The sequence below is a fragment of the Haliotis asinina genome, chromosome 5, assembly GCF_037392515.1.
Source record: "Haliotis asinina isolate JCU_RB_2024 chromosome 5, JCU_Hal_asi_v2, whole genome shotgun sequence".
NCBI lineage: Eukaryota > Metazoa > Mollusca > Gastropoda > Lepetellida > Haliotidae > Haliotis > Haliotis asinina.
The window spans coordinates 18,759,412-18,780,580 of record NC_090284.1 but is presented as its reverse complement, the minus strand read 5'-3'; the positions used below and the strand labels follow the sequence as shown (position 1 = coordinate 18,780,580).

General features: G+C 41.1%; 2 protein-coding genes across 2 annotated transcripts in view; one reads left to right on the top strand and one right to left on the bottom strand.

Annotated features, from left to right (window-relative positions):
- LOC137283433 (uncharacterized) overlaps positions 1-18,974 on the bottom strand; it is a 34,769-nt gene extending 15,795 nt beyond the window's left edge. The window contains exons 1-15 of the mRNA XM_067814906.1: positions 18,962-18,974; positions 15,493-15,501; positions 13,266-13,435; positions 12,136-12,296; positions 10,527-10,677; positions 9,399-9,573; positions 8,139-8,212; positions 7,783-7,932; positions 5,311-5,416; positions 4,978-5,126; positions 4,469-4,576; positions 4,105-4,171; positions 2,936-3,036; positions 2,250-2,405; positions 1,110-1,232 (exon numbers count right to left, since the gene is read on the bottom strand). Of these exons, the coding sequence (XP_067671007.1) occupies positions 1,110-1,232; positions 2,250-2,405; positions 2,936-3,036; positions 4,105-4,171; positions 4,469-4,576; positions 4,978-5,126; positions 5,311-5,416; positions 7,783-7,932; positions 8,139-8,212; positions 9,399-9,573; positions 10,527-10,677; positions 12,136-12,296; positions 13,266-13,435; positions 15,493-15,501; positions 18,962-18,974 (1,713 nt within the window). The remainder of the gene's footprint in view (positions 1-1,109; positions 1,233-2,249; positions 2,406-2,935; positions 3,037-4,104; positions 4,172-4,468; positions 4,577-4,977; positions 5,127-5,310; positions 5,417-7,782; positions 7,933-8,138; positions 8,213-9,398; positions 9,574-10,526; positions 10,678-12,135; positions 12,297-13,265; positions 13,436-15,492; positions 15,502-18,961) is intronic.
- Positions 1-21,169, top strand: part of LOC137284716 (UPF0764 protein C16orf89 homolog) — a 441,860-nt gene that overhangs the window by 87,011 nt on the left and 333,680 nt on the right. The window lies entirely within an intron of this gene.

Here is a 21,169-nt window from a genome sequence, read left to right as displayed (position 1 = left end):
TATATATAGATAGATAGATAGATAGATAGATAGATAGATAGATAGATAGATAGATAGATAGATAGTATATTTATATATATATGTACTATCCAAAAAAGAAACGCATAGGATATTTCTATTTTTATAAATCTATTAAGTACCTGTTGGGTTCTAACAATAGTCATAATCCTTGAAAAATTTTTTTATTTTGATGACATTTCGTACACGGATTAAAAATGCAATGCCACAGCGCTACATAATTCTTCTTCCAGCTGAGACTGTGCAGAAAAGAGCATACACTGTCTGGCAATAACAATTCAGATTACATTCGGAAATTGGCATTCGTTTTGAAGGAGTTTCAAGGTCAGATCACTACATCACGTCTTGACTCGGCGACACGGAACATCGTCACTGAAAGAATGCACGCTGGAGATTTCCAATCCTCTGTTGTCGGGCGTCTGAATGTTACTCTGAGTAAGATATCGCGGCTGGTTGCAACCAAACAGTTAAATCAAAGGACCGTTCCCGTACAGGCAGGCCTGAGTTACCACGGAGTGCTACATTAAAGTGAAAGTACAACCAAGGATGAGAGCACAGCAGCCAGGGTGCCTGGACTTCAGATGATATCCGGTCAAACTGTACGGACAGGTGGAAAGAGACTGGTCTGAGAGCCAGGAAACCCGACGACAGGGTCATGCTACGTCATCACCATATCGCTCAGCGTCTCCGTTATCTAAGAGTATCTACCTGGTTGTATAGACACTACCTTCTTCTAAACTGGTGTAAGATTTCAAGTCTAATTGTGGACGAATCATAAATGTTTGAAAATACATTTTCGCATTTTCTGTGCGTTTCTATTTTTTTTTTTTGGATAGTATATGAAATTTTATTTCAACTGTGTGTTGGATGCTTGAAAATAATCGACTATGCAAAAGAAAACAAAGTGGTCGATATAAAGAGCGATGATCCAGGCTATCGAAGGACGATGACACGCAACCAACAAGGTTAACGACCCTGATACACCATTCACAAAGTGACTTCTTATGAGCACCAATGGGACACATTCCAACCCGGACTCCCTCGGCTGTGATTGAAAGAAGTCAAATTGTGACACGCTGACTCTTACTTACCATGGCACGCGACGTATCTATGTTCTGTATCGTTGCCGGCCCCTGTGACGTCACAACGAAGGCACCAGCTAACTCCTGGGATGAAGATGGGATGTCGTTGACGAATTCAGCCTCTCCTGATGCCTGGTGAAGACAGGACGAACAATACAGTTACATTTATTTTAAAAGTTCATATCCTCCCGATTCTTTCATATTACTTTTAGTAAGTCATTATGACAGTTAATGCAATAAATAAGATCGTCCTTAAAGTCTGTTGAGTAGTATCAATAGTACACAAATTAAATTTTTGTTTCAACGCTGTATTCAGCAGTATTCCAACCAAAGATCGGCAATCATTAAATATTCGTGTCTGTGCCAGACAATCCAGTGATTGACATCATGATCTACTCGTTAAGTAAAACAAACATGTTCATTGTGATAAACAAACTCTGTCACACAGAAAACTCAGTATCTGGTTTACTGGCATCTATATGTCTGCCTGCCTGTCTGCTAATGACAATATGCAATGGACAACTTCAATCATTGACCACATGCAACTTGAAACACCTATCGGGCTTACACGTCATAAACAAATAGCCGCTAAGCGTACGAGTATCGGCAAGTGAACCAGTGGCCAATGAAGAGGTTTCGTTACATTTGAGTGTACACGCACCGGATCTGACTGGGTTCGGTATCGCGGCTGTCTCGTTTCGAGGGAGGTAAACTCAAGTACAAAATATTGCACTTTTGATTTGCGGTTATACGCTTACAATTTTGTTTATTTGGTTTCTTTCTTAATCAGCAATGCAATTTATATATCAGAATAAGTGATAACTGCGTTTTAATCATGTTTGATGTCTTGGTTGCATGTGACCTTTTAAAATACTGGGTATTTCACTACGGGTATTACGTCATCGTGCTTAACTGTAATGTGTCACTGAGTTTTACTACACGTTAACAGCGATAAGCTATAAACGCTTTAATCGTGTTATCATTAGCACGTGACACAATAATAACATATTTTTCTTCTTCTTCTTCTTCTTCACTGGTGCCGGATGCAGGTTCAACCTGCATGGAGCTGATAATGTCAAAACTAATTTTCACGGAATTTAAACGGAATGGGGTCCGCATTAAAGAGGTTTGTATACAGTGTATATATACCTGTGCATGAGAGGCCAGTTTCGGCATCGGTTCCTTGAGCGGCCAGTCTGCCTTCTTCTCCTGGAACTCCTGAACTCCTGACGACAGAGGGCGCTCTATGGAGAGGGGCCCAGACACCCTTGTCTGATGCTTAGCTCCACACAGCTCCAAAATGCACTGCAAGGAATCAGGGAATGAGTGAGCGAGTGAGCACGTGAGTGAACTATTTTTTTCTAAATTATGGAACATAATGAAATGTTTTACAGAAACTATCGAGATGCGAAACTGTCGAGCATGCGGTTATACTTTAAGAAAACGTTATCTTAAGTTCCAGCAGTGTTGTAAACTCCCCAAAATTTCAGCCAGACAACTGGTCTGGTACCTCTCAAAGGTTACCAGACTGGCGGAGAGTTGTCAGCCCTGAATTTTCTGGATTGAGAAAAATAGTAAGAGTGTAATTAAGTTCAGGGAATATGCTTAATGTTTTCAAATCTGTTTCAGTCAAGGCTTTAGTCACTATACTCAAAGTCAGATTCGTCCAAGACAATAGGGCGTGCAACTTTTTAGAACTGACCGTCCGGTCGCAAAAAAAAGGACGGTCGGGAAGGCTGGACTTTGCAACGCTGGAAAAGGGCGGTAGTATAGTCACGTAGTTAACGCCCCACCCACTTCCCCCACCCATCCACCCGACCGGATCATTCTCTCACCTTATAGAGAAGGTTGACAGCGAGATTACGACGGTACTGGACACTGGCCAGAACATGGTCATCGGATGGTGCCAACTCAGATGCCAGACAGTCAAGAGCACCTGTTTCACAGACAGCAACTGATAAATAGACCCCGGCACGTATACAACGATAAACGTTATTATAAATACGCCTTAAATACGCCAAAAATACTTCTCGTGCCGCAAAACTAAATAATCTTACCTTTGTAAAGTAAACATTTTCACAATTCGGAGGTATTTCTACAAACATTACGGAGAGTGACATCCGGTTTTTTCGTCAAGGTAACAACATTTAAGGCCTTAACAAAGGTGTCAAAGGGTAGAATGGTTGACCAGTTGAGAGTATTTCCCAGTTTGACGAATCAGTGACCACAACGATGTCCGATGCATCACTCCTATCGTGTATTTCATGTTTGGGTGTTTGTAAGTTAAAACTGGCGTGCCTTTCACTTGGATGCTGCAGGTTGGGCAGGATACGTCCACCATTTCTCGAACATCACCACACGATAGTGATTCATCAACCAATGTTTGCATTTTGGAAATGGTAAAAATGTGTTGTATGATTTTAGAAAGAATTTCGTCGCTTTTTCCCTTATAGTGAAACCCCGATCACCCGGACAATATGTTTCTAGCGAAACAATCAGGAATAGGAAATGTCCCGTTTAAAGATGTATGGGTTCCAAACACATGTACAATGTGACGTTGGATGTTCCAGAAGGAATGGAGATGAAAGTTATGTTCCAAGATTAAAAGGGTCTGGATTCCACTGTAAACAACGTTGTTTTCACCAAAGTGAAGTAAAGAATTACCACCAAGCATTGAAAAAATTACGGGTTATCTGTCCAGTGGGAGTGCATATTGCTTAAGGCCAAATACCCACTGGATTAGCCTGGTGGTTAAAGCGTTTGCTCTGTACACCGAAGATCAGGGTTACGAAGCCCAATTTCTGCTGTCACTCGCCGTGATAATGCAGAAATGATACTCAACGCGAGGTAAAACCATACTTGGTCATCCGTGATTTTTTTTCAATCAATCCAAGACATAGTATATGCTATGATAGAATTAGTATATTTGTGTAAAAAAACAGAGGTCCTTAATTTCTTAGCAATAGGTAATTGTGTTTGATACGAAATAACCCAAATAACGCACTTCTCAGTACGACCCCATCAGTCAGTGTCTTGCCGTTCAGCAGGTCCTCTGTCTTGTTCGCATGGATCTTAAAGTAAAATGAAAGAATGCAACATGTATTGTAATGGAGTCTGTCTAAACCAAGCTCTAATGGAAACGAAAGTTCAGACAAAAGTTTAGTTATATTATAGTTTAAGATAAGCAAGTAAGAAATGCATAGAAGATTGAAGGTATATCTAAAGTACATAAATTTTTGCTTTGAGTCGAATGCAAATGATATGGTGCTAAAATTCTACACAAACTGTGTGAGTAGTTCTGGTAACATTGGTGGCAAGATCGAAGATAACATAATACCCTGCATAAACGAAGATGAGATGATACCAACCAGGTTCCGGTTAATGCCCCCGAACACCAGAGACGGTTTCTTTAGAACTTTGAATTTCCATGCATCTATCTGGATCTGGAACCCGGCGTTCACATAGGCGTGGGCGTTCTGTAACAGAAACAGATGCCGTTAAATGTGTGGGGTACGTCCGCGCGTGCGTTACGTACGTACGTATGTACGTATGTATGTGCGCGTACGTGCGTGTATGGATTGTGAGTGCTGAGTGTGTTGCATGGCGTGTTTGCACGTATGTGTGAGTGATAATGTTCGCCATTGTGTTGTATGGGTGTTGTGTGCCTAGTGTCGCGCGAGTGTGCGTGCATGCGTGTGTGAATGTAATGTGCTCGAATGGATTTGATTCCTCATTCAAGTGTAGACAATGAAACGCTTCAATCTGTTCTAAGGAATGCTTCGGTTTGAGCCGCTGCTGATGATAATGGTTATTATTAGTAAAATGACCACTACAACAGTGATTTGGATGAAGACTGTGGATTGTAAGACTGACATACCTGCGATCTTGGCATGACTTTGTAAGATATCAGCTTGTACTTCTCGTCCTGTTTGAAGAGTTCCAGCGACACAATGAGCTTGTTCTTCATGTCGATTTCATTGATGAGTGACAGCAGCGGGTACGACTTGACCACCCCGTCCGCGCAGTCTGTGCACCAACAACATACAGTGGTCAGTACCCTCAGGAGACAAAGGTCTCAAGGCCCGGTTTCACAAAGCTCTCGTAGCTTTACGATTATCATACAGACAGATATAGTTTATTAAAGTGGCAGGTGAAAGATTTCATGAAATAAACTAGAAGCAATAAAATATTTTGTCACAACACGACGTACCGACAACAGCGATGTGAGCCCCGACGGCCTCCATGACGGTGAAGACGTCAGACGGAAATTCGGGGTGGGCGTGTTTGATCATGACATTCCCGGCCCAGGAACCAGCCTACCACGACATGTACATTATACTTAAAAACATAGATTCATTGTCACCAGTGGAATCACGATATGAATAGCCATATTAGTTTACACTACCTGTCTATTGCAAATAAACTTACGCCCAAAAGAAAGTACACACCTGTTGTTTTGGAATTATTTTCCACAAGAAAAACGTAAATATTTTGAAAGGTGTCATAATTATTCCTCTTTAGCCATCATTCATTCCTGCATCAGTTTGTTAAAAGCAATTTGTGATTAGGTAATTGTACATAATTTCGATTGTTTGAATGAAAACTGGTGTAAGAAATGGATGTGAAACCACACGACCCTAACCTGTTTAGAAAGATCTCAAACCAAAGTTTAAACAAAGCAAATCTGTTGATGTTCCAATACAAAATGACAAACATACTTGGCATCAGTTGTAAATCATGGGGCTTTATGTGTTTGCATTCTAACTTTTAAAGTGTAAAATTATATCCTAATTTATAATTTTTAAAAATACAAGTAAATATTTCTGAAATAATATATGAGTAAATATTCTATTGTGATTGGCTAATTACAGTTGATCAGAGGTTACTGTACATAATGGCGTTATACAATTCTCAAACACATGATAACGTAAACTGAGAGGTATCTTTTGCTCATCAGTGTATTTTCAACACTTGTATATGTCAAAGTTTGGATAACATTACTGAAGCAAGAGTAACAATTCAATTGAATGTTTATTCCGACAGACCACTATTGGTGGCATAGGAACAGTACAAATAAAGTCATCATATAAATGAGAAATTGTTATGATCACTTGGCAACAATGAGTATGTTAGTGTGTTAGCTATTTATTTTGTTATTGATAGTTCTTATAAATGTTGAAATAATATTCTTAACAAGTGTATAATCATCTAAGGTAAACAGTAGTTTCATTTTTGCAAGGTTCGGCCATTTGCTGTAATAAATAGGGATATATTGAGATCTCATACTGTCAAAAAATGAACATTTAAATAGGTAGTGAAATTCGTCGGCTATCGCCAGTGAGTTACAAAGATACCAATTTCTGTTTATTAGTGATACATTTTTCCAGCGGCCAGTCTGTATGGGTAATTGTATGGTTTGATGTCCGAAATGACATGATGGGCGAGAAAAGTATACAGGTAATAAAAGATACTTTTCAAACGACGGCAGATTACAATTTATAATAATTACCCTTGGAACAACCTGTACGGGAAAGATGTGGTTTGTAGATTATGCCAAAGTGTGATCATCCTTTTAGCGATTGTAATGCTCACAGGGAAACGACCCAGCTCGCCATAAACCATGAAGTTAGGGGTTGATAATCGTAATCCAGCAGAAATTTAAGATGAAACTTTTCAATTTTTACAATATTTTCATACCCCCAAATTTCGCTCCCATACAAGGCAATTGGTAGTACTAAAATATCGAACAGACTGATTATAGTATCGAGTGCCAGACTTAGGTTTCTTGATTTCTTCAGTAGTGCAAACATGCCTTTCTTAGAGCTACACAATAAATCATTGATTGCGAAATTAAATCTCCTGTTGCGGTGTATTCCTATAAGTTGATGCAAAGGTACGTATAAGTATTTTCAATTTCAATTGGTTTAGAGTCAAACTGAAAGGATAGTGTAGATTTATTGCCGACACCCCCTCCGAATATAATAATCTTGTTTTTTGATATGTTTACACGTAGTATCACAATATGTTTTGAATACATCAAGGTAATTCCTAAGTTGTTTCTGGGTTTTGCCAAGAAAAATCGCATGATCCGCATACAACAAAATAATAAATTTGATACACATGTACACAAAATCTTCATACACACATTGCCATCGACGCCCTTACACCCTTTGTTCTCGAGAAAAGCATCCAAGTCATTGAGATAAATCGAAAATAATAATGAGTGATTTTCCCCCTGTTGGACACCAAAATAAGTAAAGAAGAAGTTGGAAATTTGTTTGTCAACCATAACACAGGATTTGATATTATTATACATACTTTGAATTAACTTGAACAATTTACTACCTATGTTGTGTGATAAATTTTGTGCCAAAGACCTAATCTCCATACGCTGTCAAACGCTTTTGTAAAATCGATAAAAGCACAAAAAAGCTTTGTCGTCTAAGGCAACAGAGTTGCGCCCCTTGTGTGTGCCCGAAACCTGTTATTGTGGGGCCTTATTATTATTCGAGGTTTGAAACATGTTCATGGGATGCACCTAGGTGCACGTGCTAAACGTCTTGGACCTGCATCACTTTTGCCAAACATTTAAACATCACTTCAGGTTTTCCTTCCACATGAAACATCTCTAAGCTCTATAGTTTTAATTATATCCAGATTGACCCACTAAAACGAGACTTACATTTCTGAGAAGGACATTTCCTATCTTTCTCAGATGACTGACTATGGCGCTGAAGTAGGCGTATCCCTTCTCCGACTTCTTGAGAACGAGTATGTCGATGAGTTTGGAGAGGGACAAGTTTGAACCGAACTGCATGCTTGTGTCTGTGACCTGAAGAAATGGTACCTCATCTATTACAGTAATCGACAGGGCCAAAATTATCCTCTTGCTCTCCCATTTCGAGCAGTGTACAAAAATAGTGTTACTATTTGTTGAGTCGGTGAACAGGTGCACAGGAAATAGATATGCGCTGAACAGGTGGTTGTCCAGGACAGTGGTAGAGGACAAGGATATATGTCACAACTAACATTACTTACCTGTATCTGGTACAGGTCCTTGATGTGATGTAGGTCAATGTACACACTGAAAGGTCCGTCATCCTTGTATACGCCTAGAACAGAATATATATCATAATAATCAGCATCACCAGCAGCATTTAACTACCGCCATCATAATTATGTTTCACAGATTAAGATGAAAATGCAACGAAGAGGGTTCGAGTGATCCTGGCAGTCAGACTGGTAAGGCTTACCATCGGTACAGGACCCTTTCCCCTGAACATGCAGTTCGAACTGCGAAAGCTACTTCTCCCTGGAAACCCTACCTAGGAGAAACCACCAAGAACCTTTCGGATAATACGTAGACTGCCCAAACTGCAGCTTTCTGCATTACCTAGAATGTCAGAAGGACTGTGCTCCCGGTGGAGAACCCGGACACTCTCCCGATCTGCGCCACGAGATCGGGAGGTACCAAACCAGGTTTATCGAGAACAGTAGGATGCGAGCGAGACATTTCAGCGGCACGGTTCGCATAAGGACATGTTTTTTTCTGAATCTTTTAAGATATATTGTTTGTACCAAGGAAGGACATCCACTGACAAGGTGCTGGACAATCTCTGTAAACTCATTGCAAAGTCGACATTTCATATTTTGTTTAAGAATCACACTTTGGCGATTGCGAGTGGGAAATATTAGTTAAATCTGTAGTAATCAAAGGCAACCAGTTCGTAAATTTGAAGTATAGCCGGGATAAGATGAATCGACGTAAAAGCGTTGTTCAACGAAACGTTCAGCACACACGTTTGAGACTGTACCTGCTTTTGAGATCCATCGCACTGTTAACCTATTTACGTGGCACTACGATCACAGGTCTACTGGGTAACTGGTGTCTTTGTTAATATTGTTTGTAAGGACAGCTCTGTCAATGTACATAAGTGCCTGAAACTAAACGGGCATAACTCCTTATTTGTCATGCATCAATGAGATAGGTAGGATTGCTGTGTGACGGCGCACTCAGGAATATTCCAGGTATATGTTAGCTGTATATAAATACTCGAGTCTGGACCAGATAATCCAGTGATCAACAGCATGGACATCGACCAGTCAAATCTGGAGCCTGGTTAACCGACAAGCATGAGCTGCCTCTTACGACAAGCACGAGTTGCTGTTCTAAGATGAATCGTCACATAGGCGAAAGGAAGGGGATTCATGAGGACAGCATTTTCCTCTGGGGTCCACAAATTGATCCCGGTGTACATGCCCGTGGACTAATGTAACTGTAATTAATATATCCACTACCTGATGCAGTATTGCCGTAGAGCAGGCGGACCTTCTTTCCCTGGTTCTCCATTATGATGCCGGCCATATCCTTCAGTGTTTCCGGCCTGTACCACGACTGCTCGCCCAAACACATCTCCAGCCCTTTAGCGCCACACGCCATGCCCGTGCGAGGACACAGATTTTTGTTCAAATCCTGAAATAGTGATTGGCATGGAACAAAACGTAATTGTATTGTGTACCTTTTGTAGCTAAAGATGAATACTAGTAGATGTTGTTTCGGTGGTGTACACTATGCCTGCATCCTTCATATCTACAGGTCTCGTGCGCCCAAAAACATTAATCTCTGAATCAATTTTGATTGTTCTCGCGAATTTTGATTTAAAATTACCCGCCTTTGATCTTCGCCCATTTTGATTGGTTACGCTATGGTTACGATAAGCCGAAACCAATTAGATAGCGAGTTTGAGACCAGCCTTTGGGTAAGTTGTTCATCACAACAAGATGGTAGCCAACCCCATTGATCACGGTAGTTTGCCAGGTATTCATCTTTGCAAAAACTGTCTGACTTGCAAAAAGACCTCAAAATTCCTTAACGAGTTCTTAATGTACTGTATAACATAAAACCTTGCTGTGACTAGTCCTCCATAGCCCGTTTCCTTCTTCAATTAACAGGGTTTTTTTTGTTGTTTTTTTGTGTGTTTTTTTTTTGTTTTTTGGGGTTTTTTTGGGGTTTTTTGTTGTTGTTTTTGTTTTGTTTTGTTTTGTTTTTCTCTTCTTTTTTTGGGTGGGGTGGGGCGGGGGGGGTGGGGGGGTGGGGCTGGGGGTGGGCAGATAATGCCAAATCTTGGTGTTGCGTACTGCAGATACTGGGGATAGCATCATTTAGTAGCATTAGACTGACGATTAATTTCCAAAAAATATGTACGTTTGATAGAAGCAAAGCACTCCATCTAATCTGAAATTGAGCACTGTGAGGTTGGAGAGAAACAATACATCGGACTATGGTTTCTGGGAGATTACGAACCTGGGGAAAATCTAAACAGATTTAGTAGGGTTGGGTGAAAACGGAAAGGAACGTGGTTCAGAACTGTGAGAAAGCAGCTGTGGCCCAGTGGTTGATTGTCAGGCTGTAGATATGTGTCTCACCTCTATGTCAATGCACTGTGGGATTTTGGAGTCGGCAGCGAAGGACTTCATAGCGTCCAGGATGGGTCTGTAGCCTGTACAGCGGCAGATGTTGCCGTCAAACTGGTCCTCCACGTTCTGCTGGGTGGGGGTAGGGTTCTCGTGAAGCAGCCTAGATACAGAGACAGATTGTCTGACATCATATAACCCACTCCTAAGGCAAAACATACCACAGGTATCACATAGACACAATCGTAAGCTTTGCTATCGAAGGCACGGGTTCAATTCCCCATATCGGTACAATGTGTTAAGCCCATTTCTGGTGCCCATCACCATGATATTGCTGGGGTATTGCTGGAATATCGTTTAAAGTAGCGTAAAACTATAGGCTCACTCTCTAAATGGCCTTGTCCCCTCCGTGATATTGCTGGAATATTATATAAACGGCATAAAATTATACTCATCCATACACATGGTACACAGGCTATTAACAGTCGCGATGACCTAGAACGTTACAATAGCGATACCACTCGGACATCCCACACGCATGATCCAGACACACACCCCAATGTCACACGGACACGTCGAGACAGACGCTTCATTATCACACGGACACCATACAGACAAATTCCAGGTACCGCGGTATCCCGCCAGGAAACCGCCAACACATTAACACTATCAAGGCATCATCAAGCACAAGGAGAAAAAATATCCAAACACTATTCGTCACTACACGGACACAAAGAAAATACTATCATGTCATAAAGGCGAACAATACCTGTACTACCTGACACCAGTCAGACACTACTGGACTAACACTTAGTCTCTGAATAAATATAATGATGATAGTAACAAAATACATTTAATTTGAAAAGGAATTCCAGTTTGATGGGAAATTCAGAATCTCAAACCATAAACTCGAAGTAATGTAAACTTGCTTCATTTAGGACTTTATCATTGCAGGGAGGGCTTGGCAATAGGGGAAATAATGTACTTCAGGGACTTTATCATTGTAGGGAGGGCTTGGCAATAGGGGAAATAATGTACTTCAGGGACTTTATCATTGCAGGGAGGGCTTGGCAATAGGGGAAATAATGTACTTCAGGGACTTTATCATTGTAGGGAGGGCTTGGCAATAGGGAAATAATGTAGTTCAGGGGCTTTATCATTGCAGGAAAGGCTTGGCAATAGGGGAAATAATGTAGTTCAGGGACTTTGAGAGAGACAAGAACAGTATCTGACGACCGTCAGTTCAACCATAACATCTAGAGACCATAGGACAACTCTGACAACTCCTTCCACGTAACGCCCCATCCCCCTCTCCAGACAAGGATGACTCGACTTTCTGGACAATCGATGTCCTCATCGAAATTACCTCATGCTTTCAGTTTGAAATTCACATTAGAATTTAAAGCATGTGTGTTCATTTTATTTATGGCTTTCTTAAGTATTTTAGTGGACAGTGTCCTTGCAGGACATGTATTCGCGTGTGGTCCTGGGTCCCGTTTCACAAAGCTCTCGAGTATCGTAAGTCAATAGTATAGGGGGTACGAATGTTACGAGAAGAGGTACGAGATCTCAGGCTAACGAGAGCTTTGTGAAAGGGGACAGGTTGTAAGGTTGTACTTACCCATACATGTTCATGACCATTCCTGGGGTACAGTACCCACACTGAGAGCCATTGAACTTGGCGATCCTATCCTGTATGGGGTGGTAGCCATCCTTCCTGCTACCAATACCTTCAACTGTGGTGATCTGCCACCCGTCGGCACTGTACAGGGGACACAGGCACTGCAGACACGTAAGACATACATGGGGTACTGCAGACACATAACACATGTATAGGGTACTATAGACACATGACATATGTAAGTGGTACTGCAGACAAACAACATACATACGGAGTATTGCAGACACATAACACATGCAGGGGTATTGTAGACACATTACACATATAAATTGGCACTACAGATACATAACATATGTATGGGGTAATGCAGACACATAACACATGTATAGGGTACTGCAGACACACAACACGTGTATAGGGTACTATAGACACATGACATATGTAAGTGGTACTGCAGACAAATAACATATATATGTGTACTGCAGACACATAACACATGTATAGGGTACTGCAGACACACAACACGTGTATAGGGTACTATAGACACATGGCATATGTAGGTGGTACTGCAGACAAATAACATATATATGGGGTACTGCAGACACATAACACATAAACATTGGTACTACAGATACATAACACATGTACAGGGCACTGTAGATACATAACATGTGTGTGGGGTAATGCAGACACATAACACATTTACGGGGTACTGTAGACACATAACATATGCATGAGGTATTGTAGACATATACCACATCATAGAGTACTGCAGACACATAACACATGCAGAGGGTACAGCAGACACATAGCAGCTGATACTGATTTGTCACATATGCACTTGTGATGAAAAACATCCTCAAGCTTACATTGCAAAAAGCTTTGCAATGTGCATTCTTGAGTACTACCTTCGGTTTGTCATTTTGATACTTTCTGTGTTTACCGAACTATTTATTGTTTGGAGTGCACTAGTTGCAGAAATACCACAACCTCAAAGACTGGATGAGAGATCTGGAGTGGGTGATTTCTTCACTTGACACGCCTAGTCTCGATCTACCATCTTCCACCCCATTACCTTTCCCCATCTCATCCACCCATCCTCCCGCCACTAGGCGTTTAACCCATCTTACCGAGTTGATGGAGAAGCTTGAATTCTGGCCACTGGAGACGTCATTCAACGTTACCGTGACGGCGCAGCAGCCACAGCCTCCTTCTCGACACATGACCTTTGTACCCCTTAGACCGGCAGTGTCCCGGATGTAGTCGTTGAGACTCGTGGTCGGGTCATATCCGCCATGGACTAGAACGTAGCGTATATACGTGTGAGGCCACCATGACAGAATAATGATAATGTGAACTTACGAATACTGTTTGAACGTAAAAGACTTACCTGTATGCAGCGTGCCGTTAATAAAGAATCGAACAGGTGTGCAAGGGATGTCTCTGTGAATGCAGAAAATGGTATCGACATAAGCAGAGACCATATACCGACATAAGTATGCAAATTAAGTCATACTTTGCCATTAAAGCAAGCGCACCTTGTACTCTCAGTTTAATTTAAACTGATATGGTCTTCAAATATGGGTACAACTTGAGTAACCCTTTTCTGGTGTCTCCACCATGATATTGTTGGAATTTTTGTAAAGGCGGCGTAAAACTAAATTTACTTACTTAAAGTTTGGGAAGAGGCAAGCGATTAGCCGTGGACTATGATGTACTATTTCTGTTGAGTCTGTTTTGGTTTTAGTGGAATAACGTTCAAGGGAGCACGGGCTCCCAATTACTGTGCCGTAGCTCCTTCCCTCGAGAATACCAGTCCCTGTTTTCCAAACCAATGATTTTGTGTCTCCAAGCACTTACTTGAGTGATAAACATCTGAAAATTGAATCACTTCGGGTTTTCCACCCACATTAACCAGACACGTTAAACAGTAACTGTATTGTATTTAAAACGTTAAACCCAGTTCTCTCTCACACCCGCTCACTCACTCTTTCATTCACACCCTTTCACTCTAGTGTGTTGTTTTAGAAAAGATACTAGCACCTTCAGCACTCTAATGAAAATGTTAACTCGAATTAAGTTAAGTTATCACTATTCGTGTTTTACGTGAGAATTTCCTAAACCTCTCTAACTCGAAACTTGATAACTCGATACATTGTTGTACACGATAAATTTAAGGTCCAGGCAATGCAGTGGCGGTTTATCGAGGCAAGGATAATCTCGTACTATGGACATTTCGAAACGTTAATGTGACCAAAAGACTTCGAGATATGCAGTCAGGGGGAGATTTTATTTTATTTTATTTTATTTTATTTTATTTTATTTTATTTTATTTTATTTTATTTTATTTTATGATGAGTTATTTTATTTTATTGTATTTTATTTCTATTTTATTTTGGGGGAGGAGGTAGGATGGGTGGGTGGGTTGGATTGGCGTGACTATTCTTCGTTTCGGTTAGATTTTTAGCTGGTGTACGCATACCAGTACAGTGTCAGATACAGCTCACATGGATCAGTCTTTCAACGGAATGTTTCGCTGAATCATCATCCTGGTGAAAGATCTCCCCGCTGACTGTAAACAAATACTGCAACCATCATTAAAGCTGGTGCGCCATGCACCAAATGTCAAACAGAATATCGCGGCAGTGTCTGCGTGAGAGAACAGTATACAAGTGCAAGCACCTGCTGATGTCAGGAACAATACAACTAGCCTAACGTGAATGCAATCGGATACATCCTCCATAGGGTAAATGACCAACCGATGAAAACTATCAACGTCATAGCTACAACTCGGCATCCAGATAAGAGCTTAAATCACTTTGATTCTCAAACATCACCCTAAAATTTACAGACGGCCTCGTCCTTATTTATTGTTTTCCTTTGCTCACAAAAGGAACCAGGTTGTATATGAATTAATGTCCGTGTCCATGAGAGGCTTTTTCAAACAAATGTTTTGCGCCGCAGTGGGACAGTAAAGAAAAAGAGTAAGTGAGTATGATTTAATGCCTCATTTATCAATATTCCAGCAATATCGTGGCGGAGGACACCAGAAAATGGGCTTCATATGCTGCAACCATGTGGGGAATCGAACCGGGTCTTCGGCGTGGCACACGAACGTTTTAACAGTGCCCCAATTATGAAAGGAAATGTCAGTTAATAACATAAGAGGCGCATCAGTTAAGCTTTAAAAACTTGTTTAACAAAAAAAGCTGTTGTCGGGGGAGTTTTTGTAGCACTTATGCTTTAATAATTCGTTGTGGTTTCCTTGTCTATGTATGTATTACGCCAGTGAAAATAAGAAAAGTTCAGCATTTAACCCGATTTATATTGTGGCGACGAGTTGCATCGCTGACCTACATTCAGCTCCTGCAACACAGATACACCCATTATGTCAACATATAGCTCCGCCAGTCAGTCAGCGAGTTCTCTGTTCTCACCCTTGTGCTGAAAATGAGTCACAACGAGGGCCTTTTTATGAATCCATCCTATTTACAAACTGTTTGTTTCGCATTGATAAATTTAGTGCAAATGTAATGTCTCGAGATCTGTCAAGAATTTAATTCTTATATCAATGTTTGGTTTCATTTTTAGGACATATTGTAGATTGTCATCTTACTGTATGGGTGACATGGAGATGGTTGTTTGCGATAGGGAACGACAAATGTATTACTCGACCTTTTCATACATCAAACTTACTTCACTGGCTATGGCATAAATGACGTTTTTATTTCAGAAATGTACCAAGCATCACCTCAGAATGTAACATGAGTGAGTGAGTGAGTTTAGTTTTACGCCGCATTCACCAATATTCCAGCTATATAAAGACGATCAGTAAATAATCGTCATTACCAGACGACCCAGTGATCGACAACATGAGCATCGATCTACATATACGCAATAAGGAACCGATGACATGTGTCAACCAAGTCAACAAGACTGACCACCCGATAAGCATGGGTTACTTACGGACAGTTCTAACCTGGATCTTCACGGGTTCATGATTGATCTAAATAAAATGCACTGCGATGTCACATAGCAAGTATATGGGTGTAGCCTTGACGGGTACTTCTGGTGTTAGTCTAAGGTAAACTTCATTACTGTGTCATGAATGAATGGTGGTTTCAAGTGCTTCCCTGCTACAAAAGTTCACGGGGGTCATGTTATTTCTCCGAAGGTCTCGACTTCACCTCATGGCTCCATTACAGATGAGTGAGTTTAGTTTTACGCCGCACTCAGAAATATTCCAGCTATATGGCGGCGGTCTGTTAACAATCAAGCATGGACCAGACAATCCAGTGATCAACAGCATAAGCATCGACAGCGCAGCTGGGTACCGATGACACGTGTCAACCAGTTAGGCGATCCCGTTCGCGGATAGGCGAGATAGGAAACCTACGAAGCTAGTGTGATGGATGGAGATGGAAATGAATGGACGGTGCTGCATATAATTATAAGCGTTTGGGGAGACACAAAATATATCTCACTTGAATGTTATTTCAGTTTCCCTTAAAAGTTTTCTCTCCATAATAATCCACTTTTCCTCTGTTTCAGCTTACACATCACATCACATTTATGCATGGGGGATATCAGGGATTTCAGGAATAATTTGTCTAGTGGTAGCAGTTGCAATGTAACGTGGTTTTACGCCTGTTTTAGCAACACTGAAGCATTATCACGCGATGAACACCAGAAATGGGCTATATACATCATACCCATGTGCAGAATCGAAAGCGGATCTTCGGCGCCGAGTGGTTAAAGTGTTCGCTTGTCCCGCTTAGGACCCGGGTTCGATTCACCACTAGTTACAGTGCGTGAAGCACATTTCTGGTTTCCCCCGCCGTGATATTGCTGGATAATGCTAAAAGAAGCGTAAACCTTAATCTGTCTCACTCACTCACCCACCCATTGGCGAGATGAGTTACTATTTCAGCCATTAGGCTACCCAGCCGCCCCAGTCTAGCTTGGAAAGTGCACGGGACTAACGACAGTGACGGTTTCAATTTGTGAGTGACAGTTTACTGAATACATTGTAATATGAATGCTACTTGCTATATTCATTCTTTTCCTACGTAGGAAGATATGACAGGAGTAAACCCCGTGGGTGGAGAAGGACTTTATTTTTTATTTTGCTCTTTTTTTTTGAATGTATGGCATGGAGCATCGATGCTTTTAGCGATATTTCAGCAATTTCAGAGGGACACCAGAAATGTAATGCTAGTATAGACATAACTAGGGCATGTATAGCGCATGGTCGAACAAATTTCACGGGAAAGAACGAGCTGAAATGTGATAGTGTTAAGCTATTTACCTTTGACCGTTGATGTATCCTGGCACGGGCATCCTTGACCTCACTGACCGTACTGGACAACAAAAAGGGTTGAGAACAGGCAAGACCTCGGGCTGAATGAAAAGTCAGGGATACAGAAATCAACCCAAGAGAACACCATTCTCAAACAACAAGCAAACTAACTAATATATGTATTACTCTCGTTATTTTCATATCATTACAGAGGAACAGTTTGTTCAGTTATTCAGAATGAAACATGCTTACATATTTTGCACACATACTGCTGGAACCATGGAAGCTCAATATTTGGTCTTTTATATGTTTCCAGAATTTTCAACCACAATGCAATACAGAACCTGGAATATAGGAACACTTGTACATTTTCGTGTTCCTTTATTCGTTTAGGCCATTAACGACGACGAATACACCCACCTCCACCGAAACACTGTCTTACCTCCACCGAAACACTGTCTTGACGATACACCCGTATGCGAAACCGACAACTTCAACCTACTGTTGACAAAGCAGTACGATGAAATTCCTCGCCTCGCACTGTGCACACACAAGCAGCCTGTATGCGTTGAGTCACAGTACCCCACACCTAGCACGATGTGTCTGAGCGATACGAGATTTAAGACCACTGACTAACGGTTAACAAGTGCAGCATTTCATGGGCTCACTGTCTGTAAACACTGGCAACAATTTGAGAGCAGTAGCATGTTTCTTGAGTAAACGACTGTGTGCATTTCCCGATCTGTGGCGCATTGTGATCTCGCATCTATGTGTCTACGGTTTAATAAACAAGGCATGTAAGTCTCGTGAAGCGCTACTTCCGGGCCGGCAACTTGCGATATGCCAGACGGGGCCAGCTTACTACCGATGTCAGAATTCAGGAGTGTACATTTCTGGTTCTAAATTGTCCGACCGCCAAATATGACTTTACCAAGTGTACAACCATGCATTATTGTCACAGCTGTTGTCAGTCGTAATAGTCAGCTTGGGAATGGTTAGAATAGAATTTGAATTTGTTATTCCTGCAAGAATGATCGGTTCCTTGCTGTCTACTGACAACCACGAGACCATTCGAAAAGGTATGAGACGTTGTTTGATCTCAGACCACAATTATTTTCCTTCTTTGCTATCTCCAGTGACATAGATCGTTCATAGGCTGTTCTCCTCATGCTGACCAACCTGCCTCTTGTCCCTTAACCCGCAAAATATCTTTACAATGATATATAATATATATATAAGTGAAGTTAGATCTAGAGGGTGGACCTAAAAACATCAAAATGTCAATAAAAAAACGAAGAAATACAAAAAATATCATTTTTCTAAAAAAAACTATTTTAATAGCTTCATATCGATTTATGATGAAAATGCCATTTTAGGAACAAGAAATACAACATGGTTCAACTCATTCTCTGATGTTTACTTAAGTGCTAAAAAGTTGTACCATCATAATGGGAAGTAGTACGTAGTCGGCCATCTTTGCCGTGGAGACGGTGCAAGCACAACTGTTAATAGTGATAGATATTTTACCTTTACCAATCATTTCGAGATGAATTGGTGAGTATTATGTACTTATTTTGCTAGATAAAGAGCAGGTAGAACGAAAAAATACAAAATAAAGAAGTATGATATGTTATCTAAACTATTCACTCCTTTGTAATTTCCCTCCATGCAACTCAGTTACTGAGATACTACTTTCTCAAAAACAATTCATGTTGGATTTTTGTTAAAAAACCGCCTCCAATGGCGGTTCCCAGATGGTTACCTAGAGGACAATGTTGTTATGAAGGCAAGATGCATCTAATGATAGGGAGGCTGCTATGTGACCCAGGGTGGAGATTCGCACATCTGGTCGAGCTAAGACCTCCCTCATGGCTCGTTTTGTGAGGTCCTTGGGGGAAGGAGACCTCCATCTTTATGTACAATCATGTAACGAATACTGTGATTGGTTTTACGCATTGGACCACAAAAACTATGCACGCTGGCTTCCAGTACATGTACGTAACATGGTTAAACTTTCTTGGCGCTTGTCTGGAATCGAATTAGTATCCCTTAAACTACCTCCGTGCCAAATTTGGTGCTTTTGGAAGAATCTGAACCAAGCGCCCCGAAAATAGCCCTAAGCTCCCTGACTATTAGCAGAGACAGAACAGCCCATTTAAACAAGGCACTATATTCTCCTATTTTCCTTCCGGGTCATGGTAAAAGTTATGGTGGGGTGGGGGGAATCAGGTCTGTGGTCTGAGGCCGTTTGATGTGCAGTGAATCGTCACACCCCTGGCGACATGACACAAGCTGTCAGTAGACGATATCATTCAGTTTCAAGGCGTAGAACTAAACTAATTCACTCACTCATTCATCAATTTTCTTGGACAGCAATGATCATTCCTTTTCGGCGTGATGGAAAATGATACATGACTGTCCAGGGGTGTTCTATTGGGAAGGTGTCGCAGAGCACATGCCAGCCACGATACACATTGACATCAAATGCCAAATGTCCCTTAGCGATGACCAGTGGTGTTCTCTCCTGCCTACGATTTCCTCCCACAACATAACAGACCCTCACCGGACTCATGTTGCTTTTCGTTCTCCCATTCAACGATAAACATGTTGTTCCTATAAGCCTCAACAGAGAAGACGACCTTCTGCCAGTCACGTCGCCGCCAACAACGTACGGTTTGAGCCCATCTCAATCCTTGGCGACGATGCTGCTCTGTGAAAAACTGTCATCAGGAACCCCTCATTTCTTTAAAAGTGAAATACAATGGAAGCTTTCTAAACCGGTACCCATCGGGACTGAGGAAACAGTCCGGTGTAGACGGTGTAGAGCTGGTGATAAATGTACAAGATAAGGGTGGAACTGACACTTTATGCTGGTGTTGACTTGCCGGTTTGGACAGATGCCGGTTTCAACAGCTTCCACTGTATTATAATTGAATCGTTTATAAGGTATAACAGTATTAGTAACGCGAAGATGTTTTTTGCAAAAAGTCAATATCACAGGTTGGAAGTTAAGTTTTCTCTCGCATTTTCTGTATTTTGCACGTATATGAGGTCTTGGCAGAGGAGTCGCCAAACCTACAGATCTTTCTGTAATAGCTTGAGACCCTCTTTATTTGTTTTTGTGCAACGTGTTCTTCTTTTAGTGTCCATCGAGGAAATTGCGTGTGAACAGCGCTTCCACCCTGTGACTTTTAATAGCGAAATATAATAAAAAGTATTCTTCACCATCACCACCTCATCTAAGCTTCCGGTTGTGGATACTAGCTTCAGTGTGTGAGGCCCATTTCCGGTCTCCACCGCTTTCATTCTGCTAAGTGAAAGTAAAGTGTCACTAAGAAACAGACTTTAATGTCCGAGGGTAACCTGGGACCATACCGAAAAATATATATATTGTCACAGAAAAAATATAAAGAAAAAACATATTATTGTACTTCTAACATTTGTTCAAATATGTTGGGTGATTTTCAACTGTATGTAAAACATTTGCTAGTCGCTGTACCAAGTCTCTACTCAGGATGACCATACAGAATTCATGATATTGACATATCTGTGACAGATAACAGATGATTCTGTTGATATTCATCAGATGTTGGAACTTTGGATACATCATAACATTGTTAAATTGATACATGTATATTGGTTTGTGTATTTATTTACTGTTTAACTGTGTGGCGGAGATCTGTAAATAATAGAGTGTGGACCAGACGATCCAGTGAACAACACCCCAATTCAACC